Source organism: Desmodus rotundus, chromosome 7 (assembly GCF_022682495.2).
Source record: "Desmodus rotundus isolate HL8 chromosome 7, HLdesRot8A.1, whole genome shotgun sequence".
In the NCBI taxonomy this organism is placed as follows: domain Eukaryota; kingdom Metazoa; phylum Chordata; class Mammalia; order Chiroptera; family Phyllostomidae; genus Desmodus; species Desmodus rotundus.
Window position 1 is genome coordinate 62,489,297 of NC_071393.1, and position 26,908 is coordinate 62,516,204.

The window sequence follows — 26,908 nt, forward strand, 5'->3', positions numbered from 1 at the left end:
CTAGCCACTTTCACTTCCCACTGAGTGGTACAGCCCTGAAGCCTATGTGAAAACAGGAAAGCCTGATGGTTGGAGCCAGGCTCTGATGTTCCACACTGGCTTGGCCAAGGTAAACTATCAGTGCCTGTGTTTCCTCATCCATAGAGAAGTCATGAAAGCAGTATCTATGCCCTTAGGGTTGATGTGAGAATTACATAAGCTCATATATGTACCTGGCACATGTCAAACATTACAGAGGTGTTAGCTATGATCTTAGGGTAGCTGTGGGAAAACTGAGCCCTAGGACCAGGAAATCCTCCTCAACACCATCCCATCTCCAGCCCAGGTCTGGCAGGTGGCGCAGCTGGGAGTCCTGTAGGAGAAGAGAGAGACACCAGAGGTTGGAGTGGGTTTCTGGAAGGTGAGGACACCTTCGTGGCAGCCTAAATGCCAGTGACACCTAACCAGGCTGTGGTATATAGCAGCTTGTTCAAGGAAATGCCAATGAGAAAAGACAAGCAATTGCTGGGGGGAGAGGGGCATAAGGGGATTAACTGAAATGGAAAAAAATACAATAAAGATTAAATTTTTTAAAAAGAGAAAGAAAAAGACAAGCAATAAGCTTCTGTTCTGCCCAGCCCCTTTGGGGCGGGACTACAGAGACAGACGGAACTTTAGAGGCTCCGGGCAGTTCTTGTAAAAGGAAGTTGTTCAGTCACTCAGGGTAAGGAAGTTGAATCCATGCAGTGGCCTGAGTGGCCTAGAGACTGATCCTTCTCCTGACCCCAAGACCCCTCTCTACCACAAACACCACTCCCAGAAGTCACTTCATTTGTGTGAACTCGCAACTTCCAGAAAGAAGCCTCTCACCCCATCCAGCCTGATGTCCTGCAGCAAGATATGGTGAGTAGAGAATGAGACACAGGATGCCCCTTGGACTTGCTCAGGGACCACGTTTGTGCCTGTGCTGAGGCCAGGGGACAGTGAGACCCACAGGGGAGGCTGTGGATTGTACCAACCCTGCTGAGTCACAAGTCCCATTGTGGGGAGGGGTTGCAGGAAGCAGCAGGGACTTGGGGCCGAGGCCAGCTGGTGACAAGGCTCCTTGGGTACCTTCTCTCAGGCTTGGAGGTACCCAAGCCTCCCTGGTGCCCACCGAGGTATTAAAGAAACTGAAGCGCATCGGACAAGGTGGGTTCGGCACAGTGTTCCTGGCTCGACATGAGAAATGGGGTCGTTATGTGGCAGTCAAGATCGTGAACTCGTGAGTGCCCCAGCTGTTGGCTAGCCAGTGTCTTGCCTTGGAGGCAGGCTGCTGTTCTTGGGGGCCTGAATGGGGAAGGGAGGGATCTGCCCAGCAGAGCGGGACCCCAGCTCTCTCATGGAATATAGGGAGGTGATATCAAGAGAGGTGAAGGCCATGGCAAGCCTGCATAGTGAGGACGTGTTGCCACTGCTGGGAGTCACCGAGAAGCTGGAGTGGGACTACGTGTCTGGGCCGGCTCTGGTGACTCGATTCATGGAGAACGGTTCCCTGGTGGGGCTGCTGCAACCCCAATGTCCTCGGCCCTGGCCACTTATCTGCCGCCTGCTGCAAGAGATTGTGCTTGGGATGTGTTACCTGCACAGCCAGGATCCTGTGCTTCTGCACCGGGACCTGAAGCCCTCCAACGTTCTGCTGGACTCAGACCTGCATGCCAAGGTCAGTGTACCACACCCCAGCTCAGCCCCTGGACAAGGCCCTGCCCCAGAGCTGCTCCAGACCCACCCACTGTAGCATCTGATACAGTCCTGTCTACTGAATACCCTCAGCATCTTCCTCTGGACAAAAAGCTGGCCAAGTGCCAAGGCCCACCCGGAAGCTTTAGCCTCTACCACAAGTGATAGAGACCCTGACAACGCCACTAGGACTTCAAAAGACCCATGGCTGACAGCTCAGGAAACTCAGACCTTGACCCAGCCCAATAGAAGGGGGACCCAGACCCCCAAACCAAGGGCCCCATTGGTCCCACTGTTCCCTTAGCCCTCCATACCCCCTTCACAAGGCTGGATCTGTATCTCTGGTTTGGGGTAAGGGAGAGAAAGGAATTCTGGAAGCTGCCTGGTTCTGTCCATCCCTTACCTCTTCCTCCTTCCCTTCCTTTGCAGCTGGCAGATTTTGGCCTGTCCACATTTCTGGGATGCTCACGGTCACGGGCAGGATCTGAGGTGTCAGGGGGTACCCCAGCCTACTTGGCCCCAGAACTGTTAGCTGATGTAAATCAGAAGGCTTCCATGGCCAGCGATGTCTACAGGTAAGGTACCCATGCCAAACACACATTCCCAATTTTTACACCTCTTGGGGCCCTTCTAGGAGGAAGTATACTGGAGAGGAGTTTTGCCAGAGTTTGGGTTTGGCCTCACCTTTGTGTCTCCGGCAGCTTCGGGATGCTGATGTGGGCAGTGCTCGCCGGAAGAGAAGCTGAGAGTAAGACTTTAAGCACACTCTGGGTTCCTTTAAGCCCTCCTCCTGAGAGTCTGCAAGCCCTGTTCTTCCTGCTTACCTGCTCAGACTCTCCTACTCTGTCTTCACCTCCCCTTGGACTACACTCTCTGCCCCTTTCCATGAGGTAGCAGGTGGCCCCTCATACCCTGAATGCTTTTTCTTCATGTCCCCCACGCCCACATCAGCAGTGACCCAGCTGTCACTGGTGCAGAGAGCCGTGTATGAGAGGAAGATCCGGCCGCCACTGACAGAGCTGCCCCAGCCTGGCCCTGAGACTCCAGGCTTGGGAGGACTGATGGAGTTAATGCAGCACTGCTGGAGCCACGAACCCAAGGACAGGCCTTCCTTCCAAGGTGAACTGGCCATTTAACTGGCAGCTGGGTGCAGCCTGGATTTGTCAGCCAGACGCTCTCCCTGGGAAAGAAGTTTTGCTCACCTGTCACCTGCTCTGCCTTCTCTCCAGAATGCAGACAACACACTGAGGAAGCCCTCTGCCTGGTACAAAGTGGAGATGTAGATGGTATGAAGATGGATGCTGCTGTCTCCACAGTGAGTGTCCAACACCAAACCCAGCCCGAGATCTGGCACCACATGGCTCCCCAGGCCACCCAGCAGCTTCCTACTGACCACTGTTCTTTATGCCTTGACCCTCATGCCCACTCTCCCCACTGCACTTCTGAATTCCCAGACAACAGATTATGAACCAAGAGACTCCTTCCTTGGGTTTACTCTGGGTCTCCCACCTCCATGCCCAGCAAGTTCTCCCTGTCCTTGCAGGTAAAGAAGTTCCTGTCTGAGCACAGGAACAGCAACAGGTGGTTGTCTGCCCCTGAGCCAGGCCTGGGCGAAACAGAAAATGATGGCCCTGGGGGACCCACAGGAAGCCTTGATTCCATCGCCGTCTCTGACATGCTGGACAAACTGAATCTGAAACGGTCCCCTAGCTCTGCTCCTGAAAAATGTGCAAACCTTCCTGAGAGGATTGAGGCACAGAAAGAGGAGGTCCAGCATGCCTGGACGGCAAGAATGTCTTCTGGTTCAACAGCCCGACCTCCCTCAACTTCAGAGACCTCATCATTCAAAAACCAGAAGCCCAACCCCACCTCAGCTTGGACGCCAGCTCCTGGACCCCAAGGAAATCAGGTGAGATTTTGGCAGGACTAGGGGATGCAAATCCTGCCCCCTTTCCAGGGAAAACCTGGGGCCCAAGGGTTATGGTCTGGAAACAAGCCCCAAGACAGGGAACCTGAGAGTGCTGTATTGTTCACAGGGGCCTGAGAGATGTGGCACCAACTGGCCTCCTGAGGAGCCAGGGCCAAATCCAACTCCAGGTACCCACTCCCCACTCCTTTCCCCTACCCAACTCCTTACCAGCTTCATCCTCAAGACTATACGTAGATCCAGGGCACCTTGGGGAAAAGCAGGGAAAGAAAGGACTAGAGGCCATCTACCCCACACCTTCTCATTTCATAAAAGAAAAAAACTGACACCCACTGGGATTGGACCCTGCTGAGGTCACAGCAAAGCCTGGATTTGTCCCTGGGCCTTCTGGCTCCCCAGGACCAGCTCTATGAACCCCCCAATTCCATGGTACTAGGTTAGTCCAGAGGGCCTCCCAGCAGAAAAGACCCAAATATCAGGGCCAGAAACATCAGCTGCCACCACTCTTGAGCTTCTGCACACCCAGTTCTGAGGGGGCAGCCAACAGGGGAAAGGCAAAGACACACCCAACACCTTCAGTGAGAGGCCCTGCGACCCCATCTTTGCATCCACCCCCCCCGCCCCCCCCCCCCCGGGTGAACACGAGGTGCCGCTACCCCTCTACTCTGCTGCTCCTCCTAACTGAATTGCTGACATCTCAACCCTCACACTAACACCACTGTTTCCTTAAAGGGCCATCGCACCTTACCATCCATAACAGCAAATGGGTGCAGATTGGAAACAACAACCACATGACAATACCAGGAAAAATTGCTTTACCCACATGGAAACGGCCACCTCAAGGCATGGGTAGGGGCTGTCAGCATGCCCCCCGCAAGTAACTTTGAAAGAAGTGATGCAAGAACCTGAAGCCTGGACTGGGTCACAGGGCCAGTATAATAAGGACAGGAATTGAGGAAGCCTCTAAACTGCCACCTGGACTTGAGGCAGCTAGCCAAGACTTTCTTTGAGGGCCACCAGGCCCTGCACTGGAACTGACTTTGTGGCCCCAGCAGTCAATAAAGTGGTGGAATTTTAACCAAAGTACTACGCAGGAGGCTACGGGTAGAGGAGGCGCTGCAGTCTCACTGACACAGGAAGTGGCATGCTGAGGCCTGGGGGTGGGCAATGTCATGGCACACAGGTCAGGGCCCAGCTGGTGGCAGGAAGGAATCCAGGAATCTCAGAGGCCTGGCTCCTGGGGCCCACTCTAATCTCAGGGCAGAGCACTTCCTCTAGAGCAGGCAAGCCCCCACCCTAAACACAAACTGTGGGGATAGATGCTGTGGTGCCAATATCCCCCTTCCTGTTTTCTTCTGGGCTACAGAGACTAGGCAGTGGGGTGCTAGGGAGAGGGGTGCATGGGAATTTGCAGACCCAGCCCAGGGGTGGGAATTTGGAAGGGTGCCCTGCAGGAGAGACCCCTCCAGTCTCTTGGAGGTTAGCCCTCATACCATCACCTTCCTCCACCACACACACATGCACATTGCTGCGGAGGCAGGGGTCTTTTGGTTCTCAGTTTGTGTCTGGGAGTAGAAAGCTATGGCTCCTCAAAGCAACCACAGACATGTCCCCTCCCATGGAGCTGGAGACGGCAGGAGAATGCACAGTTCAGCTGGGGCCACAGTGGTTACTGTCCAGGCACTAGGGACCAGGGGGAAATGAGCACTTGCCCCCATCCTGACCCAGATCCTAGTTCCCATCTGGTACCGTGTGCATCCCTACTTTCCCGCCAGCCTTTACTCCAGCGCTCCCTCAGCCTCCCCACTTCCAAGCGTCCGACCTCTGTTTTAATACTTGCCACTGAGTGGGCCCACCCCACGCATCTCTCCCGTGGTCCTCATTCTGTTTACTAAAGTGGGCTGAACAGGAAAGGCAGTAGTGTCAGAAGAAACAATTAGAGTGGGGGAGGGGGCCTGGGGAGTCCCGCTCTGGCACGGGAAGGGCCGGGCTGTTTCACCGGGGAAGTGGGAGGGGGCCCGAGGCGCCGGGAGGGAAGCGCCTGTCGCCTGGGGATCTGAGCCACTAACTTAGCGGCCGGCAGAGACTCCGCAGCTCGCCCCCACCCCCCTACCCCTACCCCCGACCCGCGGCTCCCGCCCCGGGCCTAGCAACCTCAGCTGCAGCAGCCTCGCAGGCGGTGAGTTGGAGAATAAAGGGACCCCGGGGCTCCATTGTTTCCACCTCAAATCCTGTTCTCCTGGAGCTGAGGCTTTTGCTTCAAGCAGGGGGCGGGGGTACCTCCGCAGTCCGGGTTTGAGCGAGGAGTAGCAGTGCCCTCACCGCCAACTTGGGAGAACACTGGAAGCCATAGGGTGTGCCTGGAAGGAGATGAGTTCCCGCGAGGTTGGGAGCGGGGATGGCAGTGGCGTGTACCAGGTGAGAGGGACACAGTTGGGGCTGGCTGGGGCCTGCTGACAGTAACCTAGAGAACGGCACTCCCCAGCCCCGGGGTCTGCCCCCACGCCGTGCAGCGCCGGAGGAGGGAAGACCATGGCCAGACTCTTCAGTACCCGGCCGCCGCCCAGCGAAGACCTCTTCTACGAGACCTACTACAGCCTGAGCCAGCAGTACCCGCTCCTGCTACTGCTGCTGGTGATCGTGCTCTGCGCGCTCCTGGCCCTGCTTGTCGTTGCCTCAGCCAGCGGCAGGGTGAGCAGGGCCTCTTGTGCCCAAGCTTCAAGGGCAATGGGAGGGTCACTGTCTAGGAAGTATTTTCAGTGCTGAGGCTTGTGGGGTCTTCTTTTCGATGTGCTTTCTTTGCTGGGACGAGGGAAAGAAGCATTGAACCTTTCTATAGAGACACTGAACAAGTCACCTCACCTCTCTGGGCCAAACGGTCTCTGGGTCTACTCTGAGAGGTATCTGAGCCCTGGGTGCTTCTAATTTCTCCAGGGTACTGACAGACCTTACGAGCTTCTGTAATCTACTAGTTCTAGAATAAATCCAACACCCAACACCGGATTTTCCCATTTTCCAGGGTGGGGGAAATTACACTGGGCCCCGTGGGAATCCGTTTCCTGGTTTTCTTTTCACCTAAGGGGCTGCAGGACAATTGTACCCACCAACTCCCAGAAGTTACCTTCCATCCCGCTCTCATTTAGTCCCAAAATAAACCAATCCCCAGTTTCCTTTGGAGGGAGAAAAGGGGTCCTTAAATCCATTTCTGGAAACAGCCTCCAAGTTTTCTTTTCACTCTTCCGAGGCAAGGTGGGAAAAATTCACTGGACGTAACCAGTCCTTGCTAATCCACCTCAAAGTCCAGGAAGAGGTGGGAGGAAGGGCGAAGACAGTGGCAGGGCTTCTACGCCCAGAGGCCGTGGAGAGAATGCAGCCCCTGAGGGATAAGGGAAGTTCCTGGCGCCCCCTGCTGCCAGAGCACTGCTTCCCAGAGCCCAGAAACTCGGAGCCGTTTGCCTGGGGCAGGGAATCTCACCAGCAAATTGACCAGATTTGGATGCACTTAGTTCTAAGTGCCTTCTGTGAGCTAGGATTGTTCACTTGCTTCCGGATCCCGGGCTGGTGCTGCGATTCCTATTTGACAGATGAGAAAACCGAGGCTCAGAATGATCACGGATACACAATGGCGGATATGGAGCTGGAGTCAGAACTTCTGGGTCAGCTGCCTCTGCAGCACGCAAGTGAGATATTAGGTTGAACCTTATGAGATTGCTAGTTCTGTAGATTAAAATCAGGTTATCAACAATTCGTATGGTTCAACCTAATATGAATGGCAAGCAGAGGTGCCCTGCCTCCTTTTTGTACTTGGGTTTGAGATACTTTTCAGAAATGGCCTGAGGGGCTGCTCATTTTTGCTCTTGGACGAGCTTCCCAAACTCCACCCACTCCCCTCCCCACAGGATTTGACCTCAGACCCAGGCTTCCTGACCACGGTGCTGTGCGCGCTGGGTGGCTTCTCTCTGCTACTGGGCCTAGCCTCCCGCGAGCAGCGACTGCAGCGCTGGACGCGTCCCCTGTCGGGCCTCGTGTGGGCAGCGCTGCTCGCGCTGGGCCAAGGTTTCCTGTTCACTGGGGGCCTGGTGAGCGCCTGGGACCAGGTGAGATGGGTGGCAGGTGGAGCAGGAGGTAGAGGGACGCCCCGACCTCCAACTTGCACCCAGGACACCAGCAGCAAGCAGCTCAGTAGTGTCAGCCTGCAGCTTCCGGCTCCCGCTCCTCCTCCCCCAGGTGTCCTTTTTCCTCTTTGTCATCTTCACTACCTACGCCATGTTGCCTTTGGGCATGAAAGAAGCCACCGCTGCGGGTCTTGTCTCGTCGCTCTCACACCTGCTGGTCCTCGGGCTGTATCTTGGGCCTCAGCTGGACTCAAGACCCGCGCTGCTGCCGCAGGTGAGCACATAGGAGTAGCACAAGCTGCACCCAGGGCCAGCTCAGCTGGGCGCTACTTGGTTCGTCAGGGCATTCACCAACCGTTTGCTGAACTCTGACTCTACGGCAGGACACAATGCTGGGCACAGGGCACACATACAGATGGACCCGGACTGTGCCCACTTGGAGCTGGTACACTGGTGCAGTTCCATGACCACAGACACCAGAAGAGGGTTCTGTGCCCACAGGGAAAGAAGTTAGGGGTGGTGGGGACAGATGTGCTTGATAGAACCCTCAGAGAGAATGCAAAAGTTGGAGCTTGAGTAGTTTTGTGCTGCTGTGTAGGGGGCGGGGGAGGGGGTGGTATAGAGTGGTATTCCAGACAGAGGAAAAGTGTGTGCAAAGGTTTCTAGACCTAAGAAGCTTACATTGGTGCAGCAGCCAAGAGTTTGGAGCTGGGGGAAGGTGGTGGGGGGCAAGAAGCACTACCTACCACCTACGGATCCTGCTGTGTGGCACTCACTGCCTCCAAATACTTGGGTCTCTAATGATAATGTCCTCCCCGGCCCCTCTGGAGATCAACTCCAGCTACACACATAGTCACCCCCACCCCTACCCAGGTCTAGTGCCCCCTGAGGCTAACCCTCACCCACAGCTGGCAGCAAACACGGTGTTGTTCCTGTGCGGGAATGTGGCCGGAGTGTACCACAAGGCGTTGATGGAGCGGGCACTGCGCGCCACCTTCAGAGAGGCGCTTAGTTCCCTGCACTCTCGCCGGCGGCTGGACACAGAGAAGAAGCACCAGGTCTGCCTGTACTGGGGGCCAGGAGGGACCCAGCGTAGGAGAAAGGGGTTACTTAACTCACACAACTGGGATCCTTCACAAGCCAGATGACTTTAAGCAAGTCACCCAATTTATTTTCTCCTTTGTCAAAAGTGGCTGTTGCCCACCTTGGAAGGTTGCTGGGAGGCTCAACCAAACTGAAGCTTGTTAAAGCCTTTTAGAACCTTATGACACTAAATGAATTCTAATTCTGGCATTGGTGCTGGGAGTTCAATCCCCAAAGGTGGTCAGTGCAGGATGGGATACTGGAGCATAGCTGTATGCGGTGGGGAGGACCTGGAAGACCACCCTGGGGAACACCCAGTGGGGCTAGAGAAGGATGTGGGCTCCTAGGCATTTGGGAAGCTGGGCTCCTGGCTTTAGGGTGCAGAAGGTTTGGTTCTCATAGTGACCTCCCTCAGGAACACCTTCTCTTGTCCATCCTTCCTGCCTACTTGGCCCGAGAGATGAAGGCAGAGATCATGGCACGGCTGCAGGCTGGACAGGGGTCAAGGCCAGAGAACACCAACAACTTCCACAGCCTCTATGTCAAGAGGCACCAGGGAGTCAGGTATGGGCAAGGATGGCTGGAGGCAAGGGAGAATGAATGGAGAGCCTGGCCCCACTGACTGCGGTCTGCCCTGCCCAGCGTGCTGTATGCTGACATCGTGGGCTTCACGCGGCTAGCCAGTGAGTGCTCCCCAAAGGAGTTGGTGCTGATGCTCAATGAGCTCTTTGGCAAGTTCGACCAGATCGCCAAGGTCAGAGGGGGCCTCCCTCCCCGGCTTCAAACACCCCACTCTGGAGAGCCTGTTCCAAGGGCAATCCCTAACTTATAAGACCCTCGTCCCACCCATGTGGGCTCCCAGATACACCACTGAAAATTAGGAAACCCTGGCAAACACCCCAGTTATGGAACCACTCACCACACACCTCAAATCTGGAGACACCTCTCAACATCTCCACAGGTGCCCCAACCATAGCACCCCAAATATGCCCAGAACCCCAACACAGGTGTCTCTGGACACTAAACCTGAATCTAGATATCCAGATGTGCTAACCTTAGGAGGCCCTTCCAAGGGAAATCTCTGGCCCAGCCACCAGCTTAGACCCCAGGGATGCCCCTAAGCAACTTAATCTTGGGTCTCCCGCTCCAAAAAACCCCCTCATACCTGAGGCTACTTTTATATGCTCAAATCTGAATGCACCCTACACATGCCAAAGTTGGGGAAAGTGACAGACATCCCTACCCTTGAGAAACCCTTCTGAGAACAACACCTGCATGAGAGACCTCAGCCAGCCCCACAACAAGCTAAGGGAGTCCCTAGATGTGCCCTAGACACTCCCAACCTCACAAGTTCCTCAGGAACACCGCATTTGCTCCCGCCTTCCCCAACTTCTTCCTGCATCCTCTGGCCTCTAATCAGGTGCCCCTCTCCCCCTGCACACACACACTCCCAGGAGCACGAATGCATGCGGATCAAGATCCTGGGAGACTGTTACTACTGTGTCTCCGGGCTGCCCCTCTCCCTGCCAGACCACGCCATCAACTGCGTGCGCATGGGGCTGGACATGTGCCGGGCCATCAGGTCAGCTCAAGAGGGCAGGCAAGAGGAGTCCTGAGGGATGAATGTGTGGGAGAGGAACAGGCAAGGTAGTGAAGTCTTCCTGGAGAAGAGAAGGGGTGTGACCTGGGCAGGGCTGAAGACAGCACTCAGGTAGTCCCTCACACCCTGCTCAGGAAACTGCGAGCAGCCACCGGTGTGGACGTCAACATGCGTGTGGGCGTGCACTCAGGAAGTGTGCTCTGTGGAGTCATCGGGCTGCAGAAGTGGCAGTATGATGTCTGGTCCCATGATGTCACATTAGCCAACCACATGGAGGCGAGTGGTGTGCCAGGGTGAGACCTGGGGCTCAGGAGGCTACAGCAAGAGGCCAACCAGGCCTCCCCCTTGTTGCCTCCCTTTCCATCGTTCCTTAAAATGAGGTATCCCATTGGGGCCCAGGGAGCCCCTGGAGTGCAGGGTGGGAAGCTGGGAGAGACCTCCTATGGCACTGGTCCTTTCTTGAAGTCAGACCTTCAGGAATGATCCTTGAAAGAAAAGAGAGATTGGAGGCCCTTCCTCCTAACTCCCATAGTCTCCTCCTTCCAGACGAGTGCACATCACAGGGGCTACTCTGGCCCTGCTGGCAGGAGCTTACGCTGTGGAGGATGCAGCCATGGAACACCGGGATCCATACCTGCGGGAGCTAGGGGAGCCTACCTACCTGGTCATTGACCCCCGGGTAAAAGCCTAACTGGGAACCCAAGGGCTGGCCCACTCTAACCATCCACAGCCACCGGCCCAGTCTCTTCTCCAGTGCCAGAGATTAAGTTCCTAGGTCCTAGTGTGCATGTTGCAGGGAAGGGGACACAAATTTCTAAGGGCTGTGGGGAGAATGGGGGAGGATTTGTAATCTTGAATGTCAACCCGTACCTACCCCAGGCTGAGGAGGAGGATGAGAAGGGCACTGCAGGAGGGTTGCTGTCCTCTCTCGAGGGCCCCAAGATGCGTCCATCACTGCTAATGACCCGCTACCTGGAATCCTGGGGTGCAGCCAAGCCTTTTGCCCACCTGAGCCACGTTGAGAGCCCTGTGTCCACTTCTACTCCTCTCCAGGTATGTCCACCTCTATCACGAGCCCCTGCATTTACATAAACACACCCCCAATGCCCATTCCCAGCCTCCCTGCCCCTACCACCAGTGAGTCACCTGGTGACATCCCAAGTCTAAACTCTCTGGTCACCCAAGTCACTGTCTCAGGATCTTCCCTTGCCCTCTCTCAAGAAAAAGGGCAAAGATGACTGCCCTTTGAGCTCACTGCAGAGATGTGAGATTCCCATAGACACCATGTCCATTGCTCCCCAACCTCCATTCAAGAAGCCCCTCCCCCAGGAACCCCACTTCCTCCTAACTTTGAAGCCAGTGCTCACACCCGTTCCCACCAGGAAGTGTCTCTTTTTAACTCAATTCTTGCAACTACATGCTCTCTTATTCAGTACCCACTAGGATTGGGAAGGTGGGGCAGTTGGTTGTTGCCCCTACTCTTCAGCACTTGTACACAGATAAAATGAGGTGACAGTGAAAATCTCACATGGCTTTGAAGAAGGAAGTCACCATGAGCAGGCAGGGGTGAGGGAGGTAGGGAAGGGAGTGGGCCTGCCTCCTAACTAGAGAAAGCTAGGGCAGGGCCGATTGCTGGCTGATCCTAGGCGTAGCACCTTTAGGTAACCACTGACCCCCAGCTGGTGGAGGAGCCAGGATCTCCCCTGCCTCTAGCTCTTGGGGTTGGTGCTGGATGATGAGTGACTAGAACCTTCATGCAGAAAGCCAGGCTGTGTCCCTAAAGGCTTGCCCCGGGGTTAGGCTCCTCGGCCTGCTCTCCTCCATCTTACTGATCTTCCCCAACCTGATAGTCATTCCCAGCTACCTTTCTGCAGATCTTCCCAGAATCTTCTATACTGGTAGACCTGTTTGGATTTATGGGATGACCCCGGGGTATCCTTTCCATTCCGTCCCTCTTCTCTCCCATTCAGCAGGAAAATAGTCTGAGAGCAGTGACCACTGAGGAGTGAGGGGACATTGGCAGCTATGGGTCAGGAGAGTACTTCATTTCAAGCCTCAACTAGAGTAGGGGACAAGTCAGAAGGGCTAAGCTCACAGGAAGGAGAGGAAGAAAGTACCCAAGACCCAGCTGATTGGTGCAGGATGAGGCCTCCAGGATGAGAGTAGAGTAAACGGGGTGTGGCCGGGGACCCAAGGACATGAGACAACATTGAGTGCCATCCCATGGTGGGGATGCCCCCCCAGAACCCATGCCAGACCTTTCCAACCCCCACTAAGATGCAGGCTAAGAAGTATCATGGTAGAGGGGTAGGGGCCCCTTGTTTTATAGACAGGACCTGACCAGCCCAGAAATTCACCTCAGTCCCTGAAGTTCCAGGGTTGCAGTCACATGTTAGAAATCCTGAGAATCACAGTCAGCTTACTCTTAAACAACGTGGAATTTGGGGGAGGCGGGGCTGTGTTTGTGTCCGTGTATCCCATTCGTCTAGTCACTCCCTCCATAATTTTGAGCACCTACTATGTGGCAAGCACTAGACTAGGTCTTGAGAAGATAGAAGTGAATAAGATGCTTTCCCTTTTTAAAAATAACTTACAGGCATTGAGTGGAGGCAGGCAGGAAATTTGAAAAACCTTAGGCACAGGCATAGATGCACAGATGGGCTCATGAGCTTGTACCTAGAACATACCTCTCAATCTTTCTCTGTCCCTGTCTCAGTTTCTGTGTCTGTCGCTGTCCCTCCCTCTCCTCTCACACACATCCGGTTTTGGTTGAGGGGGATGAGGTGGCCCCTGTGACCCTGCTTCCTTCACATGAGCCCAGGGGATCAGAGAAGGTCACCACACCTCTTGCCCTGGGCCATGGCCACAGTGTTTCCCTCTCTCCCTTGGTGCTTGTCCTCACCCACTTCACTTGCCGTTTGTTTTCTTATCTCTGCACGCACTGTGCAGCACTTTTGGATCAGAAGAGAATGACTGCAACCAAGTCTGGTTCTCTTCCTCTTTTCCTTCTCCATTTTTTGTTTCCCACCCCCACTACCTCTCAGCTCAGCCTGACCGTCACAAAAGGTCTGAGAGGAGTCAAAATGTTCCGTATTGTCACTTCAGTTCACACCAGTAAGGATTTGGGGGCATCCAAGGGTGATGGGAAAGCCCCTGACTTTGGCGTTGGGCAGTCCTTAGGGAAAATGAGGCACAGAGAACCAACAACCACTCGAGCCTGTGGAAGACACAGGGTTGCCTGGTAAGTGACAGAAACTAACTCTGAGGAAATCACAGTAAGAAGGCCCCAGGAGTCTAAGGAGTTGGGGGAAAGAGCAGTTCAGATCCCCCCCACCTCCCCGCCCTCACGTGTTTCTCGGTTTGGCTCAAATAAACTCATGAAATTTTTTTAAAATAAATAAAATAAAAAGAGTCAGGAGGAATCTTTAAGGAGCGATTGTGGTTTGAACTTTCCCTGAAGAGCAGGTGGAATTTTGGTGGAAAGAGAAAAAAGCCATTAGAGGCAGCGGACACAGCCATCTCAAATGCTCAAGGTCAAAGATGTGTGTAGATATGGAATGCCTTGCTCCAGAGAGGCTCCAAGGACCCTCACCGTCTTCCCGTCTTCCCCTTGGTGTGTTCTCCCAACAGGAGAAGGCCCTGGCTTCCTTCAGCCCCCAGTGGAGCCTGGACCGGTGAGGAAGCCCAAGCAGTTTTGACAGTGGAGCTGCCTGGGTGACCAACCTGCATCCTCGGGGTGGGGGTCGCTCCTGCTTCGCCCAGATGCTTTTGAGGGTCTCCATGGCAACAAGCTGGGCTTTCACTGTGCAGGAGCCGTACACCCTGGGGACTAGATGATGAACTGGACACTGGAGATGCCAAGTTCTTCCAGGTCATCGAACAGCTCAACTCTCAGAAGTATGGAGAACAGAAGAGGGCTGGGAGGGCTGGAGGGCCTGGGCTCCTGGGGTAGGGCAAGGGTGCTGTTCTGCTGATGACCTGGAGAGGAGGGAAGGTCTTTCCTCTTCATCCTGAGGGAAGACTCGCCTAACCATTCCCTCCTGCCTTGCTCTTTCCTCTCTGGGACTCACTGCTCCCCACCTCCCACCAGACAGTGGAAGCAGTCAAAGGACTTCAACCCGCTGACACTGTACTTCCGAGAGAAGGAAATGGAGAAAGAGGTGGGCTGAGGGGCTGGGGGCGCATCAGAGGATGCCCCGAGGTCCCATCTCCCCGCCCCAGGTGTGCTCAGTTTGTGATCCTGGGAGTGATGGAGGGGCTCGTGCCTCTCTCTAAAAGAAAAGTCACACTGTAGATTGAATTACTGGGTGGTGATGGAAGAGGGGACAGCTCCTTGGAGAACCCATGGCGGCTACCAGGAACTGAATGAAGGGTGGGGCTGTGGGGCTGGGGGACCAACTCCTTGCCTAGAATTTACACCTTCAAGATGATGAGCAGCACTGGTGACCCTGTCTCCACCCTGACCACCTCCCTTCCAGTATCGACTCTCTGCACTCCCTGCCTTCAAATACTATGCAGCCTGCACCTTCCTGGTTTTTCTCTCCAACTTCATCATCCAGATGCTGGTGACAAACAGGTGAGACAGTCCCAGAAAAGGGAAGCCCTGGTTCTCAAAAAATGGACCCTCTGGTTCTTTCTGATCCCTGACACCCACTTTCTTCTTTTGCCTACTTCTCCTTGGCACTGACCCAGGGAAGAAATGGAGACACGCATTCTGGGGAACCATGATAACCACAGCCCCAATTATTATTGTACATCCTGTGAATTTTCTACATCCTGTGGACCTGAGCATTTTCACATGCCTCTCCCTTGAGTCTAACATTCCCATGAATGAGGTTTTGTTTCCACTGAGGAGCCCAAATTTCACAGCAAACAAATATAGAAAGTAGGTCCTCACTCCTAGTCCACTGCTAGGAAGGGCAAGGACTTGTTCAGAATTCAGACAGGTGAAAGAGCTTTGGCCTCAAGCCTCAGAGGCCAGTCTGATGCAGCCTCAGCCACTCTGTGAGCCCCACCACCCCTTCCAATATTGTTCCCATCTTATTAGTTCCTGTCCCACCCAAACACTGCCCTAGACCCCTCAACTTTACCATTTCATCACATAATGTCTTTTATCATCCCAGACCCCACCAGCAGCTAGTTCAGATCCCCACGACCACTTCGCATTTCTTCCAACCAGATGATACAGCACCCTTCCACACACAGGGAGCCTATTCTGGCTCTTCAAAGCCTCACTCTTGCCTCCCTTTAGGACCCCGGCGCTGGCCATCACCTATAGCATCACCTTCCTCCTCTTCCTCCTCCTCCTCTTCATCTGCTTCTCAGAGCACCTGACGGTGAGGTGGGCTGTGGGGCGGAAGTGGAGAGCTGGGGTTCTGACCACAACCTGGTCCCCACTCCATGGCTAAGATTCCCGTGCTTCCTCCACAGAGGTGTGTCTTGAAAGGCCCCAAAATGCTGCACTGGCTGCCCGCACTGTCTGGCCTGGTGGCCACCCGGCCCGGACTGAGAGTTGCCCTGGGCACTGCCACCATCCTCCTCATCTTTGCCATGGCCATTGCCAGCCTGGTGAGGGCAGAGGGGGCCCTATGCACCCCCATCAGGGCATGCTGGACCTGCCAAGGCTGAAAGAGGACCTCTGGATTTGGGAGGGCAGCTAGACTAAGGCCAGGGGATGCTGGAAATTTTGAACAACTAATGAAAAAAATGACAGTTACTCATGGTATACCACCTGGGCATGATCTTGGTAACACTTTGGTAGACATCCTTCCATCTTTTTTTTTTTTTTTAATGTAGGCAGATCATCATTACTTAGCTCACTCACTATTATTTTGTAGAGAAGTTTGGCTGATTTTTCAGAACTTAGAATCAACCCTAGAATTCCATCCCTGAAAGGCACATTAGGAATAATGCCTAGCCAAGAAAAGGAGGCTCAGGCCCAGAGAGGCTGAGTGGCCAGCAGGAGATCACACAGTGGAGCCTTGGCAGTCTAGTGTGCATGACAGCCACTCCCCTAGTCCCTGTTCGTCACCACCAGTGAGGGGCCTCACCATCCAGAAGTAACCAAATCTTCTCCTTTGGAGGAGTCTGGCCCTGACTTATCCCTGCCTCAGCTGACACCCTGCCCAAGCCACCACTGTGCCCAAGGAGCTGCCTGCCCACCTCAGCTCCTCGTCTTCTTCTGCAGTTCTTCATACCAGCAACATCGAACTGCCCTTTCAGGGCTCCCAATGTGTCCTCCATGGCTTTCAACCTCTCCTGGGAGCTCCCTGGGTCCCTGCCTCTCATCAGCATTCCAGTGAGTGTCCCGAATCTCCTCCAGAACTTTCCTCAGCTCCTCCCGCACATCTTTAACTGAAGAACACTCCATCCTGTGGGGAGGCCATGGGTCATGGGACATAAGTCACACTTGGTGTGTGCCTGTTTGTATGACACCCCCTGCCCCCCAGGACCTGGGAGGGGCAGGACAGGAGCCCTCAGGTGCCCCCCTACCCCTGCCTGTGGGACATGTCCTACCTCCTGACCAGCCTGTCTGGCCCCACAGTACTCCATGCACTGCTGTGTGCTGGGTTTCCTCTCCTGCTCCCTCTTTCTGCACATGAGCTTCGAACTGAAGCTGCTGCTGCTCCTGCTATGGCTGGCGGCCTCCTGCTCCCTCTTCCTGCACTCCCATGCCTGGCTGTCTGACTGCCTCGTCGCCCGCCTCTATCAGGGCTCCTTGGACTCCAGGTGCGCATGGCTGCTGGAGAGAAGTGCCCAGACCCTCTGGGACTGGGTGGTGGGACAGGGCAGAACTGTCCTCACTTCACTGACCTGAACCACCCACAAGGCAAAGCGGGAGGGAGGCTGAGGACTCCATGGGCACTGGGGGCAGGGAGAGGCCATCGTGAAGGGGCAAGACAAGAGACAACCCTGACCCATGGCCTCCTCAGGCCTGGAGTGCTGAAGGAGCCAAAATTGATGGGAGCTATCTCCTTCTTCATCTTCTTCTTCACACTCCTTGTCTTGGCTCGGCAGGTAAGTCACCCAGTCAGCCTTCCAGGGCCTCCCTATGAAGAATGAGATGGGGGTCCCCATATTTGTGACTATGTCTCTCTTACACTTTCCTTAATCTGGTGTCTCCTGGGATGAGCCCCAGTGGCGTACCCACTGAAAGCTTCTAAGTGAAATTTTCTAAGTGAATTTTTTTGTTCCCTTTCTTTCTCCTCACTCCCCAAGGAGAGTTTCCTCAAATTCACACTTCCCTCCCCATCCACCACCAATCTAGGAAAGCCCGTGTTTAAGAAAAAATTTGCTACCAATTCTGCCCCCCCCCCAATTTTGAATCTAGTTTCAAGGTAGTCTCCCCAGGTTAGTTGCATCTTAAGCCTTATCTCTAAACTGTGAAGAGGTGTGGCTTTAAGTTTCATGGAGCTTTAGACTCAGGGTCTGGGGTTTCCCCTTCACTGTGTCTCCCCGTGGCCCCGTGACCCTCCCCAGAATGAGTACTACTGCCGCCTGGATTTCCTGTGGAAGAAGAAGCTGAGGCAGGAGAGGGAGGAGACAGAGACAATGGAGAATTTGACTCGGCTGCTCTTGGAGAATGTGCTCCCTGCACACGTGGCCCCCAAGTTTATTGGCCAGAACCGGCGCAATGAGGTGACTCCTGACTCCTGAGCCCCAGACACCATAGGGACTAATTTCAGATGAAAGTCTTGGCCTTCAACCCAACCTTTCTGGACTCCCCCAGAGCGGATTGGGCAGCCACCCAAACCCCTCCATACCCCTGTCAGGTGCCTTCCATTTTCACAAGACCTTAGGCTCTGTTTTTGATAAACACAGAATCTCTGTATTCCAAGTTCCTAGAAAGTGTTCTCTCCAACACAGGATCACTCCAAACCTTTCAAAAGCTTTGTCAAATGTTGACGAGAGTTGTGTGGAGAACACAGTCCACCACCTCTCTAGACCTGCACTGTAGTGTGGTAGCCAGTAGCCATGTGTGGTCATTTTCACTTAAATTAGTCAAATGGAAAATTCATGTGACAACATGGATGGACCTAGAAGGCATTATGTTAAGTGAAAAAAGTCAGACAGAGAAAGAAAAATGCCATACGATTTCACTTACATGTGGAATCTAAAGAACAATATAAATGTCAGACAAACCAGAAACCGACTCATAGATACAGAGAACAAACTGATGGTTGCCAGATGAGAGGGGGTTTGGGGTCTGGGTGAGAAAGGTGAAGGGATTAAGACAGAAAAATCAATAGTTACAAAATACTGACAGGGATGTAAAGTACAGCATAGGGAACATAGTTGCTAATATTGTAATAACTATGTGTGGTGCGAGGTGGGTGCTAGACTTATTGGGGAATTGCTTCATAAATTATATAAATGTCTACACTATGCTGTACAGCTGAAACTAATATACAATAATATTGAATGTCAACTGTAATTGGCACATTTAAAAAAGGTGAGACTGAGAACCTAGGCCCCACTCTTAACCCATGACCTTGCTGTGTTGCCTCAGGTGTGCTGTGTAATTTTCAGGCCTTGTGAATAAACCTGTATCTTAAAAAATAGGTGGGGGGAAGAAAGGAAGGAAGGAAGGGAGAAAGAGAGAGAGAGAGAGAGAAAGAAGGAAAAAATTCAGTTCCTCAATCACACTGGCTACATTTCATGTGCTCAACAGCTGCATGTGGCTAGTGGCCACCACACTGGACGGCACATGTAGAACACTCCCATCATCACAGAAACTTCTATTAGATGATACTGCTCTAGATCTTCAAAAAATCGTGCTATAATCAGTCCATCAGAAGGTCACCCACATATTTGTACCCTCTTATTCGTACCACCACCACCCCCTCATCCTCTGCTATGGCAATGCTCTTGGCCTGTATTGAGAGGTGTTGAAAAAAATAGTCCAGAGGTTATTTTATAGCCTTATGTCCCCACCAGCTGCTGTCTGTTCTCAAGATCAGAAGTCGCTCTGCTTCTGGTTTCTTCTCTTATAGACACTGGGAATCTTGTAAGTGATCTTGTTTCTGTTTTCACATTGGCTACTCGAAAGCTCAGACACAGAATCAAGGACTAACACGGGTTCACTAACCCATTTAGTGAACCAACCTCAGATCTGACTCCATCTTTACCATCTTACCCTTATTTTCCCTTTGCCCCACTTTCCCTATTATTGCTTTATTTTATTGTGCAAACTGTAGATCTTTATAAGCTGGTTTAACTCACTTAATACCTTTCAGCAATAGATAGGATGTAAAGATAATTCTCATTGACGTGATCCCAGTTCTAGAAGTGATTCCCTTCACATTGCTATAAGGTGATCTTTACCCCAAACATGTATCCTTCCTGGAATCACAATGACACCCAATCTTTGACTCCTGTGTCACATCCCTTAGAGTAACCTAGCCCTCCCCCGCCCCTTCTTTCCCAATCCTTCTTACACAGAGGTGGAGGCATGGGGACACAATGACAGAAGGAGAAAGAATATGGCCTCCAGCCTTACTCCAGCCTCTCACCTTCCCAGGACCTCTACCACCAGTCCTATGAATGTGTCTGTGTCCTCTTCGCCTCAGTCCCAGACTTCAAGGAGTTTTACTCTGAGTCCAACATCAACCACGAGGGGCTAGAGTGTCTGCGGCTGCTCAATGAGATCATTGCTGATTTTGATGAGGTGACAGCTCCAAGGGTCCCTCACATCCTATGTCCAGGACCCTAGAATTCCCCACTTATCCCTCCTCCTAAATACTTTGCTCTTCTGGCCATGAGGCCCAGTCTGCCCTCTTGAGCCTTCCCACTCCGCCTCTGATACCCCATCTCTGCCTTGAATAATCAGCAACTCTGTTCACTACCAACTCTCCCTCCTGCTTCCATCCCCGACCCTGCAACTGGTCCTTTAGTTTCCAAAGGTCTGGGGCTGGGCTTTGGGGAGAGAGGAGGGAGAGAGCAAGGGAGACGGGGGACACAGCCTCATCTCTATACAGCTGCTCTCTAAGCCCAAGTTCAGTGGGGTGGAGAAGATCAAAACCATCGGCAGCACCTACATGGCAGCTACAGGCCTAAATGCCACCTCTGGACAGGAGGCACAGCAGGTACAGCATTCCTTCCTTACCTACCAACCTTCATCTGGGCTCTCATTGGAAGGTCCATAAACAGGCCTTATTCCTGTGCTCTCATTGACCCATTCTGGTGGCTGTCTCATTGCCAGGATGCTGAGCGAAGCTGTAGCCACCTTGGCACCATGGTGGAATTTGCAGTGGCCCTTGGGTGTAAGCTGGACGTTATCAACAAGCACTCATTCAACAACTTCCGCTTGCGTGTGGGTAAGGGCCTTCCCTTGCCAGGACAGTCTGGGACCTCCTCCTCACCTTCCCAAGCTCTCCCTCCCCATGTCCTCTGTTAGCTGCTCCCAGCTCAACCCTGGACCTCCCTCCAGACTAACCCCTAGAGATGGAGCAGGAAGCTGCTGGGCCGAGAGCTATGAGGTGCTCCCACTCCCTGCCCCACACTCCTCTCTGCTAAAGCCCCCAGGCTCTTCTTCCTAGTTCCTTGAGCTTTTTCTTCTCTTCTCCCTCCTCAAATCTGCCCCATCTTTACCATATCTTGTCAGGGTTGAACCATGGACCTGTAGTGGCCGGAGTGATAGGGGCCCAGAAACCACAATATGACATCTGGGGCAACACGGTGAACGTGGCCAGCCGCATGGAGAGTACAGGAGTCCTGGGCAAGATCCAAGTGAGGGAACTACATTGGAGGCATGGGGGCAGTAGATAAGGTTAGGAGCATCCCCATACTCCTTCACCCTCCTCCAATTGCAGGTGACGGAGGAGACGGCCTGGGCCCTGCAGGCCTTAGGCTACACCTGCTACAGCAGAGGTGTTATCAAGGTCAAAGGCAAAGGGCAGCTGTGCACCTACTTCCTGAACACAGATTTGACACGAGCTGGACCTCCCTCAGCCACCCTAGGCTGAGACCCCACTTCCTACTCTTCATCTCGAAGATCCTCAGTAAAGAGACTGGAATGTCTGGAGCAAATTGATATGAGAAACTGCTGAGACAGCTTCTGGAATCACCTCCACGCCTCTCAGCCAGACTGCTTTTTCCCAGTTCACACTGAGTGGTGTGTGTGTGCAAGCATGAGCGTGAGTGTGTGGGAGGGAATGATTCTTTTTCACAAGCTCAGGAAGAGAACTGCCTCAGCCTCCCTGCCAACCTGACTTCAGTATTTTATAAACCTTAGAAGTATGAAGAATTTTAGCTGCATGACTCAAAACAAGGATTTGTCCTTTCCCGCTCCCCACCCACAAATATTGGAAGGAATCTTTGGGAAGAATGTTGTTTGACCTTTATTCATTCAACAAGCACTAAATAAGCTCTTATTATGTGCTTACTATGCAGCATGGGTGAGAGGCCTTGGAAAAAATCTATTAGGTCCCTCCCCGTTTCAGCTGCGGTTCTAAAACTGACCCAAGATGCTTTCCGGTGAGGACCTGCAGACAGTTTGGGGGTTCTCCTGTTCTCAGGTCCCTCAGATGCCCCCTTGCTTCCTTCTGTAAACTTCTGCTCAGATGCTGATATTATGTGGGTCTTGAAACATCCACGGTTCATTCCCCTGCTCAAATTTTGGGGTCCATGAGGGATATCTTAACACTCTAGCTTTGTTGCAAATGTTTTGCAAGAAAAAAAGCATGGCTTTTTGGTTTTTCTCCTAGTTGCTCTCTCTTTTCTTACAAGAAAGATTCAAAAAGTACAACACTGCCACTGCTGCTCCCATCTTCCTAAAATGCTGTCAGAACAGAGGCTCTCTGAGACCACAGCCATCCCTAGGAAAGAATGACTCATCCCTCTGCACTTTGGGGAATCTTCCTTTCCTAAGCGTGACCACAGTCACAGAGTACCCTCAGCCTCACCCTGTGCCAGAGTGTGTTTGCGGGGCCTGGCTAGATGTCAATTCTAGGGGACAGGATCTGCTGACTTGGTTCTCAAGTGAGGCCTCTTTGGGAGATGGGGGGGCCTTCCCCTTAAGGGAAGAAAGCCAGTCCCTTAGAAACCTACCACTGAGAGGAAGAAGGTCAAGGGCAGGAAGCTGGAGTCATGGTAACAATGATAACTATCATTGGCTTCAGGGTAGAGGTCCCAGAGCAGTGCTACATTTTCTCAGAAAGTCAGATGAGTCAAGGAGTCTGGAGTGAGGAGCCCACGTGGGTGGTCTTCCCTGGTCCGCTCCTTCAGGAATCTGCAAACCTGTGTTCTAAATATGATCCGCAAGCCACCTGTCTCAGAATGTGGGAGAGGGAGTTGATTTCTATGTCTGCCTTTGTGTCCCTTCAAAAATTGAAAATCATGGGAAACTAAAGGATGTGCCTCTCAACTATGGAGATGGACCCCCATTAAGACACACCCAGCAGCACCCTAATTCCCCATAATGCACATGCCACACACACAGGGTTAACCCAGTTTCAGACTTCAGTTTTAATTGCGAAGCTGCCCAGGGGAGCCAGGATCTCACTCTGCCTTTACTCATCTCTCCCCTCCCTCTTCTTCCTCTCCACCTCCACACGATTTGCAGAATTGGGTCAGGCCAGCATGGGGGCATTCCACCAGGAGGAAAGCAAGTGTTCTTCCACCACCACTCTCCAGGCCTGGTTCAGTTCACTTCACTGGAGAGGCTCCGTGGAGACAGTGAGACTCTCAGCTGGGTTAGGCTCAGGAGGGGTGGGAACGCCCCTCACTGTCTGGCCCAGGGTGACCCCACGTCGGGTGCTAGACGCTTCAGAGCCGGTGGCTTCCAACAGCTTGGCGATGAAGCCCACACCGGCTGAACGAAGAAGGCCGCCTCCTGCGCATGCATACAGCAGGGGGTTCACGCTGCTGCTCAGGAAGGCCAGCGCGATGAGCACATAGCGGGCCAGGCGAAGCCGCTGTCCCACGGACCCCACCCCTGCCTCCTTGCCAGCCAGCGCGCGGCCAGCCTCAGCCAGGTTCACTAAGTGATAGGGCAGCCAGAAAGTAGCGAAGGCCAGGATGATGAGCGCCACTAGGCGACCCGTGCGCCGGCTGCGGTGGAAGCGCCGGGCCCGCAGCCTGCGTCCGATGTCTGAGTAGCTGGCCACCACGGCCAGGAAGGGCAGCAGGAAGCCGGTGATGGCCTCGAAGAGCAGATGGAAGGCCATGTGACTTTTGCTGGAGTATACCGGGAAGCAGACCAGGCTCCTGTCTTTCCGTTCCACACTGCGGTATATGATGACAGGCGTGGCCAGCAGAAATGATACCACCCAGATGCCTGCCAGCAACCGCCGGGCAAATGCCTTGGTGCGCAGCTTCTGGGACACAAAGGGGAGGGCCACCGCCAATGAGCGGTCCAGGCTCATGGCCGCGATAAGCAGAACGCTGGCATACATGCTGACTCCACAAACATAGTAGAACAGGCGGCAGCCAACCACTCCAAAAATCCAAGTGCCTTGGGCCAGGGAGTGGAGGAAAAAGGGGGCAGTGAGCAATACAGCCAAGTCAGCCAGGGCCAAGTTCAGCACCAACAAGGCAGTGACAGAGCGCTTTCGCATCTTTACGAGGATGCTCCACACCACAAAACTGTTGCCAGGGAGCCCCACAACCAGAGCTACTGACAGTAGAATGATAGCCAGCAGAGAGATGAACATGATGCCTTGTGAGGAAGGTCCTGCAGGAGATGTAGTGTTCGTGGCCATCACCAGGATCTGGAGGTTAAGGTGGACATGCACATGAGGGTAGGGGTTCAAGGGTTTCCTGGCACCCTGGACACACACAGCCTGAACCCTCTTAGTCTTTCTCCAAATCAGCAACATCAGATGCACCTTTGCAATGCACTGCCCTCATCACTGCCAATTGGCCTGTCTTAGGGGATCTGGCTGAGAAGAAAGAGTAATTTCCTAACTGGGCCACAGGGCCCCTTCCTGCGCGTAGACCCAATTGCAAAATACACGGTAGCAGTAGCAGTAGCATTTCCAGAGCCTTTCAGCCTCTTTTCCTCAGGAGACCCTCAAACCCAGAGCCAAACTAGGGGTGAGGGGACTTCCTTACCGATGTTGCACCTCTCAAAAGGCTAACGCCTCTCTGTCCCTTGCCAGGTCCTTAGCCCCCTCGGTCTCACTAATGTCCTCCAATTCCCTACCCACTCTCCCCAGAGATGCCCAAGTTCCACCAGGAGTAACAGGGATGGGAAGGAGTTCATGGAAAGAAGTACAAATCCTCCCAAGTCCTCTTACCTTAGGTCAGGCTCTCTTCAGAAATTCCGTTGTACCTTCTCTCGTGGCTGCACCCCGCCCCCCCCCAGCACCTCCTCTACTCCCAGGATCCTTACTCACAGGCTTTGCTGGGCACTGGTTGGAAGCTGGTGCCAATCCCAGGGACAGCGCAGAATGGTATTGCCTATCCCCAGCTCTGTCTCAGTGCTGGGGGTCTGGCTGCAGGTCTGGATGCTGTCAGCTAAGTCAGCCAGAGAGGAAGTACCTCAGCGAAGGGGAGGGGGAAGATGCATCTTGAGGGTGGGGCTGAAACTCCTACCCCCTCCCTTCACTAGAAGGAGGGATATTCTTTGTGCTCCGAAGAGGCCAGCAGGGAGGAGGACCCTCAGGGGAGGGACCAGATGAGAAGAGCCCTAAAAGGGGCAGTGAGAGAGAAAAGGGTGTAGGAGTAGGCTGGGGTGTGGCCTCATATGCAGGTCTAGACTAGATAATTGAACATAGTAACAAACTGTGTCATATGGGAGGAGGAGGGAGGGAAGCCAGAGAGAGGAAATGGGCTCAGATTGAGAGGGTAGAATGTTGAGTATATTTTGTGTGAGCAAGTAGATTTTTAGATTAATAGTAAATGTAGGTTACAACTGCGGTTAGGTTCGAGGTTTGGGTGATGAAATGACTTAAAGAGGTCAGCAAGTTATCCTTGGCTTGGGTTCAAGTATGAGTGGAGTTGGGGGGAGAAGTCCATCTTCTAGCAACCCAGGCCCTCCCCTCATTTAAAAGGGCTGGTTCCATTCTAAGTTAATCAATTTTCCCTTCTCTTGGTAGAAGCCAAAGTCCAAAGGGTCTCCTTACTATCACACAGAATGTCAATTTCCTCCCCTTCCCCCAACCACTTGCCTTGTATTTGCCCATGTGGCTACCCTGACAGCCTTGAGTTCAGATTTAAGATCTGGGCACTAGGCAAGGAGGTCAGCACCACCTTTTTCCTGCCTTCCCATAGCCCCACCTTCCAGTCCCACCTTCAACACACATAGGAAGTAGAGGCTGAGCATGGGGAACAGGAATGAGGGGATGGGGGCAGTGATTCTTCATGCCTCCCCTGCCAAGAGGGGAAACCATAGCTGTGGAAAGGGAAACAGCCCCACAAAGGGATCACTCTTCCCTTTCCTCCTTTTCTTGAACTCTCCTGCAGGAGCTAAGAGCTGGAAAGTCTTTCCTTCAGTCTGATCTCCTGCTTCCCTTCCAACTCTCCCACTCTGGGGGAAATTTTCAGAGAGTAATAGTGCCTGCCACTTTTTCTGCTTTGAGAAAAGCCAAAGCAGAGTTCACCCAGTAGCTATCAGGCAGAGGATATGATGAAAAGAAATGGTCTGAAACCACAGCAAGCAGGCAGGGTTGAGAAAGGGCTTTCTGACCACAGATCACCATCTGCGAGACAGGGAATATGTAACAGAGGAAGTTGGTGATCCTCTCCCCCAGTGCGTGAAGACAGGAAGAAGCCTCTGCAGTCCATGTATCAGTACAGAAGCTTCTGACTCAAAGCTCTGGGGTCCATCAGAGGCCCCTTCCTTCTGACACAAGCTTAACTGTCTCTCTTCCTCTCCCAAGCTGCTCCCCACATACATCTCTGTCAGTGGCCTTTCTTCCTCCACCCCAGGCTAGACACTCTAAGCATACCTCCTCCAAGTCCAAAGCTCCACTCCCAACCCATTTTGGTGTCCCTGGTGTGACCCTGACCCTGCAAACTGGGTTTCTTTTGCTCTCTCTTGGCCTCTGCCTAGATGGTGTGAACAGTCATTAAAGCAGAACCTGGGGTAGTGGTCAGATTGACCAGAACTCAGATAACCAACATCTAGGTTTGCCAGAGACTGAAGGGACTGGAATAAGAGACATCCACTGCTAAAACTGAGAAATTCCTGGGCCAACCAGGTTGAGTTGGTCACCCTAGTGACCACATGTGTGTACACAGGAATATCCCCTAAAAGGAACCCCATCTTGCCTCCCCAAACTCAAAAGCGTCAGGATCCAGAATAGTTTTGAGGCCTAGATGTAAAAAGATTCCAAAAGATGGGGGTGGGGAAGTATTGGAGAGGGCGGGTAAGGAATAGCTAGCAGGCTCGGGAGGAGCCAACACTTGGCAGAGAGAAAAAGGAGAAAGGATAGGTGGCCCCTCCCTGAGAAGTTCTTTCTGTCCTCCAAATATCCACACCATTCCTCATATTCCTCTCATCTCCAACTGCAGACACCCTCTGGGAGAGTGAGTGCCTGCTCC

General features: G+C 53.3%; 3 protein-coding genes across 6 annotated transcripts; 2 read left to right on the forward strand and 1 right to left on the reverse strand.

Moving 5' to 3' along the window:
* The first annotated feature begins 687 nt into the window (after positions 1–687).
* RIPK3 (receptor interacting serine/threonine kinase 3) lies at positions 688–4,725 on the forward strand. Of its 2 annotated transcripts, none has more exons than XM_045191701.3 (10): positions 688–882; positions 1,103–1,170; positions 1,372–1,681; positions 2,128–2,273; positions 2,400–2,446; positions 2,650–2,817; positions 2,928–3,013; positions 3,242–3,607; positions 3,735–3,795; positions 4,358–4,725. In XM_045191701.3, exons 1-10 carry the CDS (start codon positions 880–882, stop codon positions 4,504–4,506), a joined length of 1,404 nt encoding a protein of 467 aa, XP_045047636.1. In that variant the 5' UTR covers positions 688–879; the 3' UTR covers positions 4,507–4,725. The 2 variants fall into 2 exon arrangements, with proteins under 2 accessions (XP_045047636.1, XP_024412016.1); XM_024556248.4 differs by having other exon boundaries at positions 1,103–1,243; positions 4,358–4,724.
* Positions 4,726–5,739: 1,014 nt separating this feature from the next.
* Positions 5,740–22,101, forward strand: ADCY4 (adenylate cyclase 4). 3 transcript variants are annotated; one of them, XM_053928840.1, is made up of 27 exons: positions 5,740–5,804; positions 6,111–6,316; positions 7,210–7,305; positions 7,525–7,722; positions 7,853–8,014; positions 8,649–8,798; positions 9,239–9,387; positions 9,466–9,577; positions 10,278–10,405; positions 10,558–10,716; positions 10,970–11,102; positions 11,303–11,476; positions 14,054–14,097; positions 14,234–14,320; positions 14,514–14,583; positions 14,902–14,999; positions 15,675–15,759; positions 15,854–15,991; positions 16,611–16,721; positions 16,968–17,152; positions 17,356–17,440; positions 17,903–18,061; positions 19,944–20,090; positions 20,401–20,508; positions 20,625–20,739; positions 21,027–21,151; positions 21,235–22,101. In XM_053928840.1, the coding sequence occupies exons 2-27, from the start codon at positions 6,158–6,160 to the stop codon at positions 21,385–21,387; spliced, it is 3,330 nt and encodes a 1,109-aa protein (XP_053784815.1). In that variant the 5' UTR covers positions 5,740–5,804; positions 6,111–6,157; the 3' UTR covers positions 21,388–22,101. The 3 variants fall into 3 exon arrangements, with proteins under 3 accessions (XP_053784815.1, XP_053784816.1, XP_053784817.1); XM_053928841.1 differs by having other exon boundaries at positions 5,740–6,316; positions 7,525–7,704; XM_053928842.2 differs by lacking the exon at positions 7,210–7,305 and having other exon boundaries at positions 5,740–6,316; positions 21,235–22,100.
* A 680-nt stretch (positions 22,102–22,781) lies between these two features.
* On the reverse strand, positions 22,782–24,123 carry LTB4R (leukotriene B4 receptor). Its single transcript, XM_024555871.3, has one exon. It carries the CDS (start codon positions 24,121–24,123, stop codon positions 23,074–23,076), a length of 1,050 nt encoding a protein of 349 aa, XP_024411639.1. The 3' UTR covers positions 22,782–23,073.
* Positions 24,124–26,908: the final 2,785 nt, after the last annotated feature.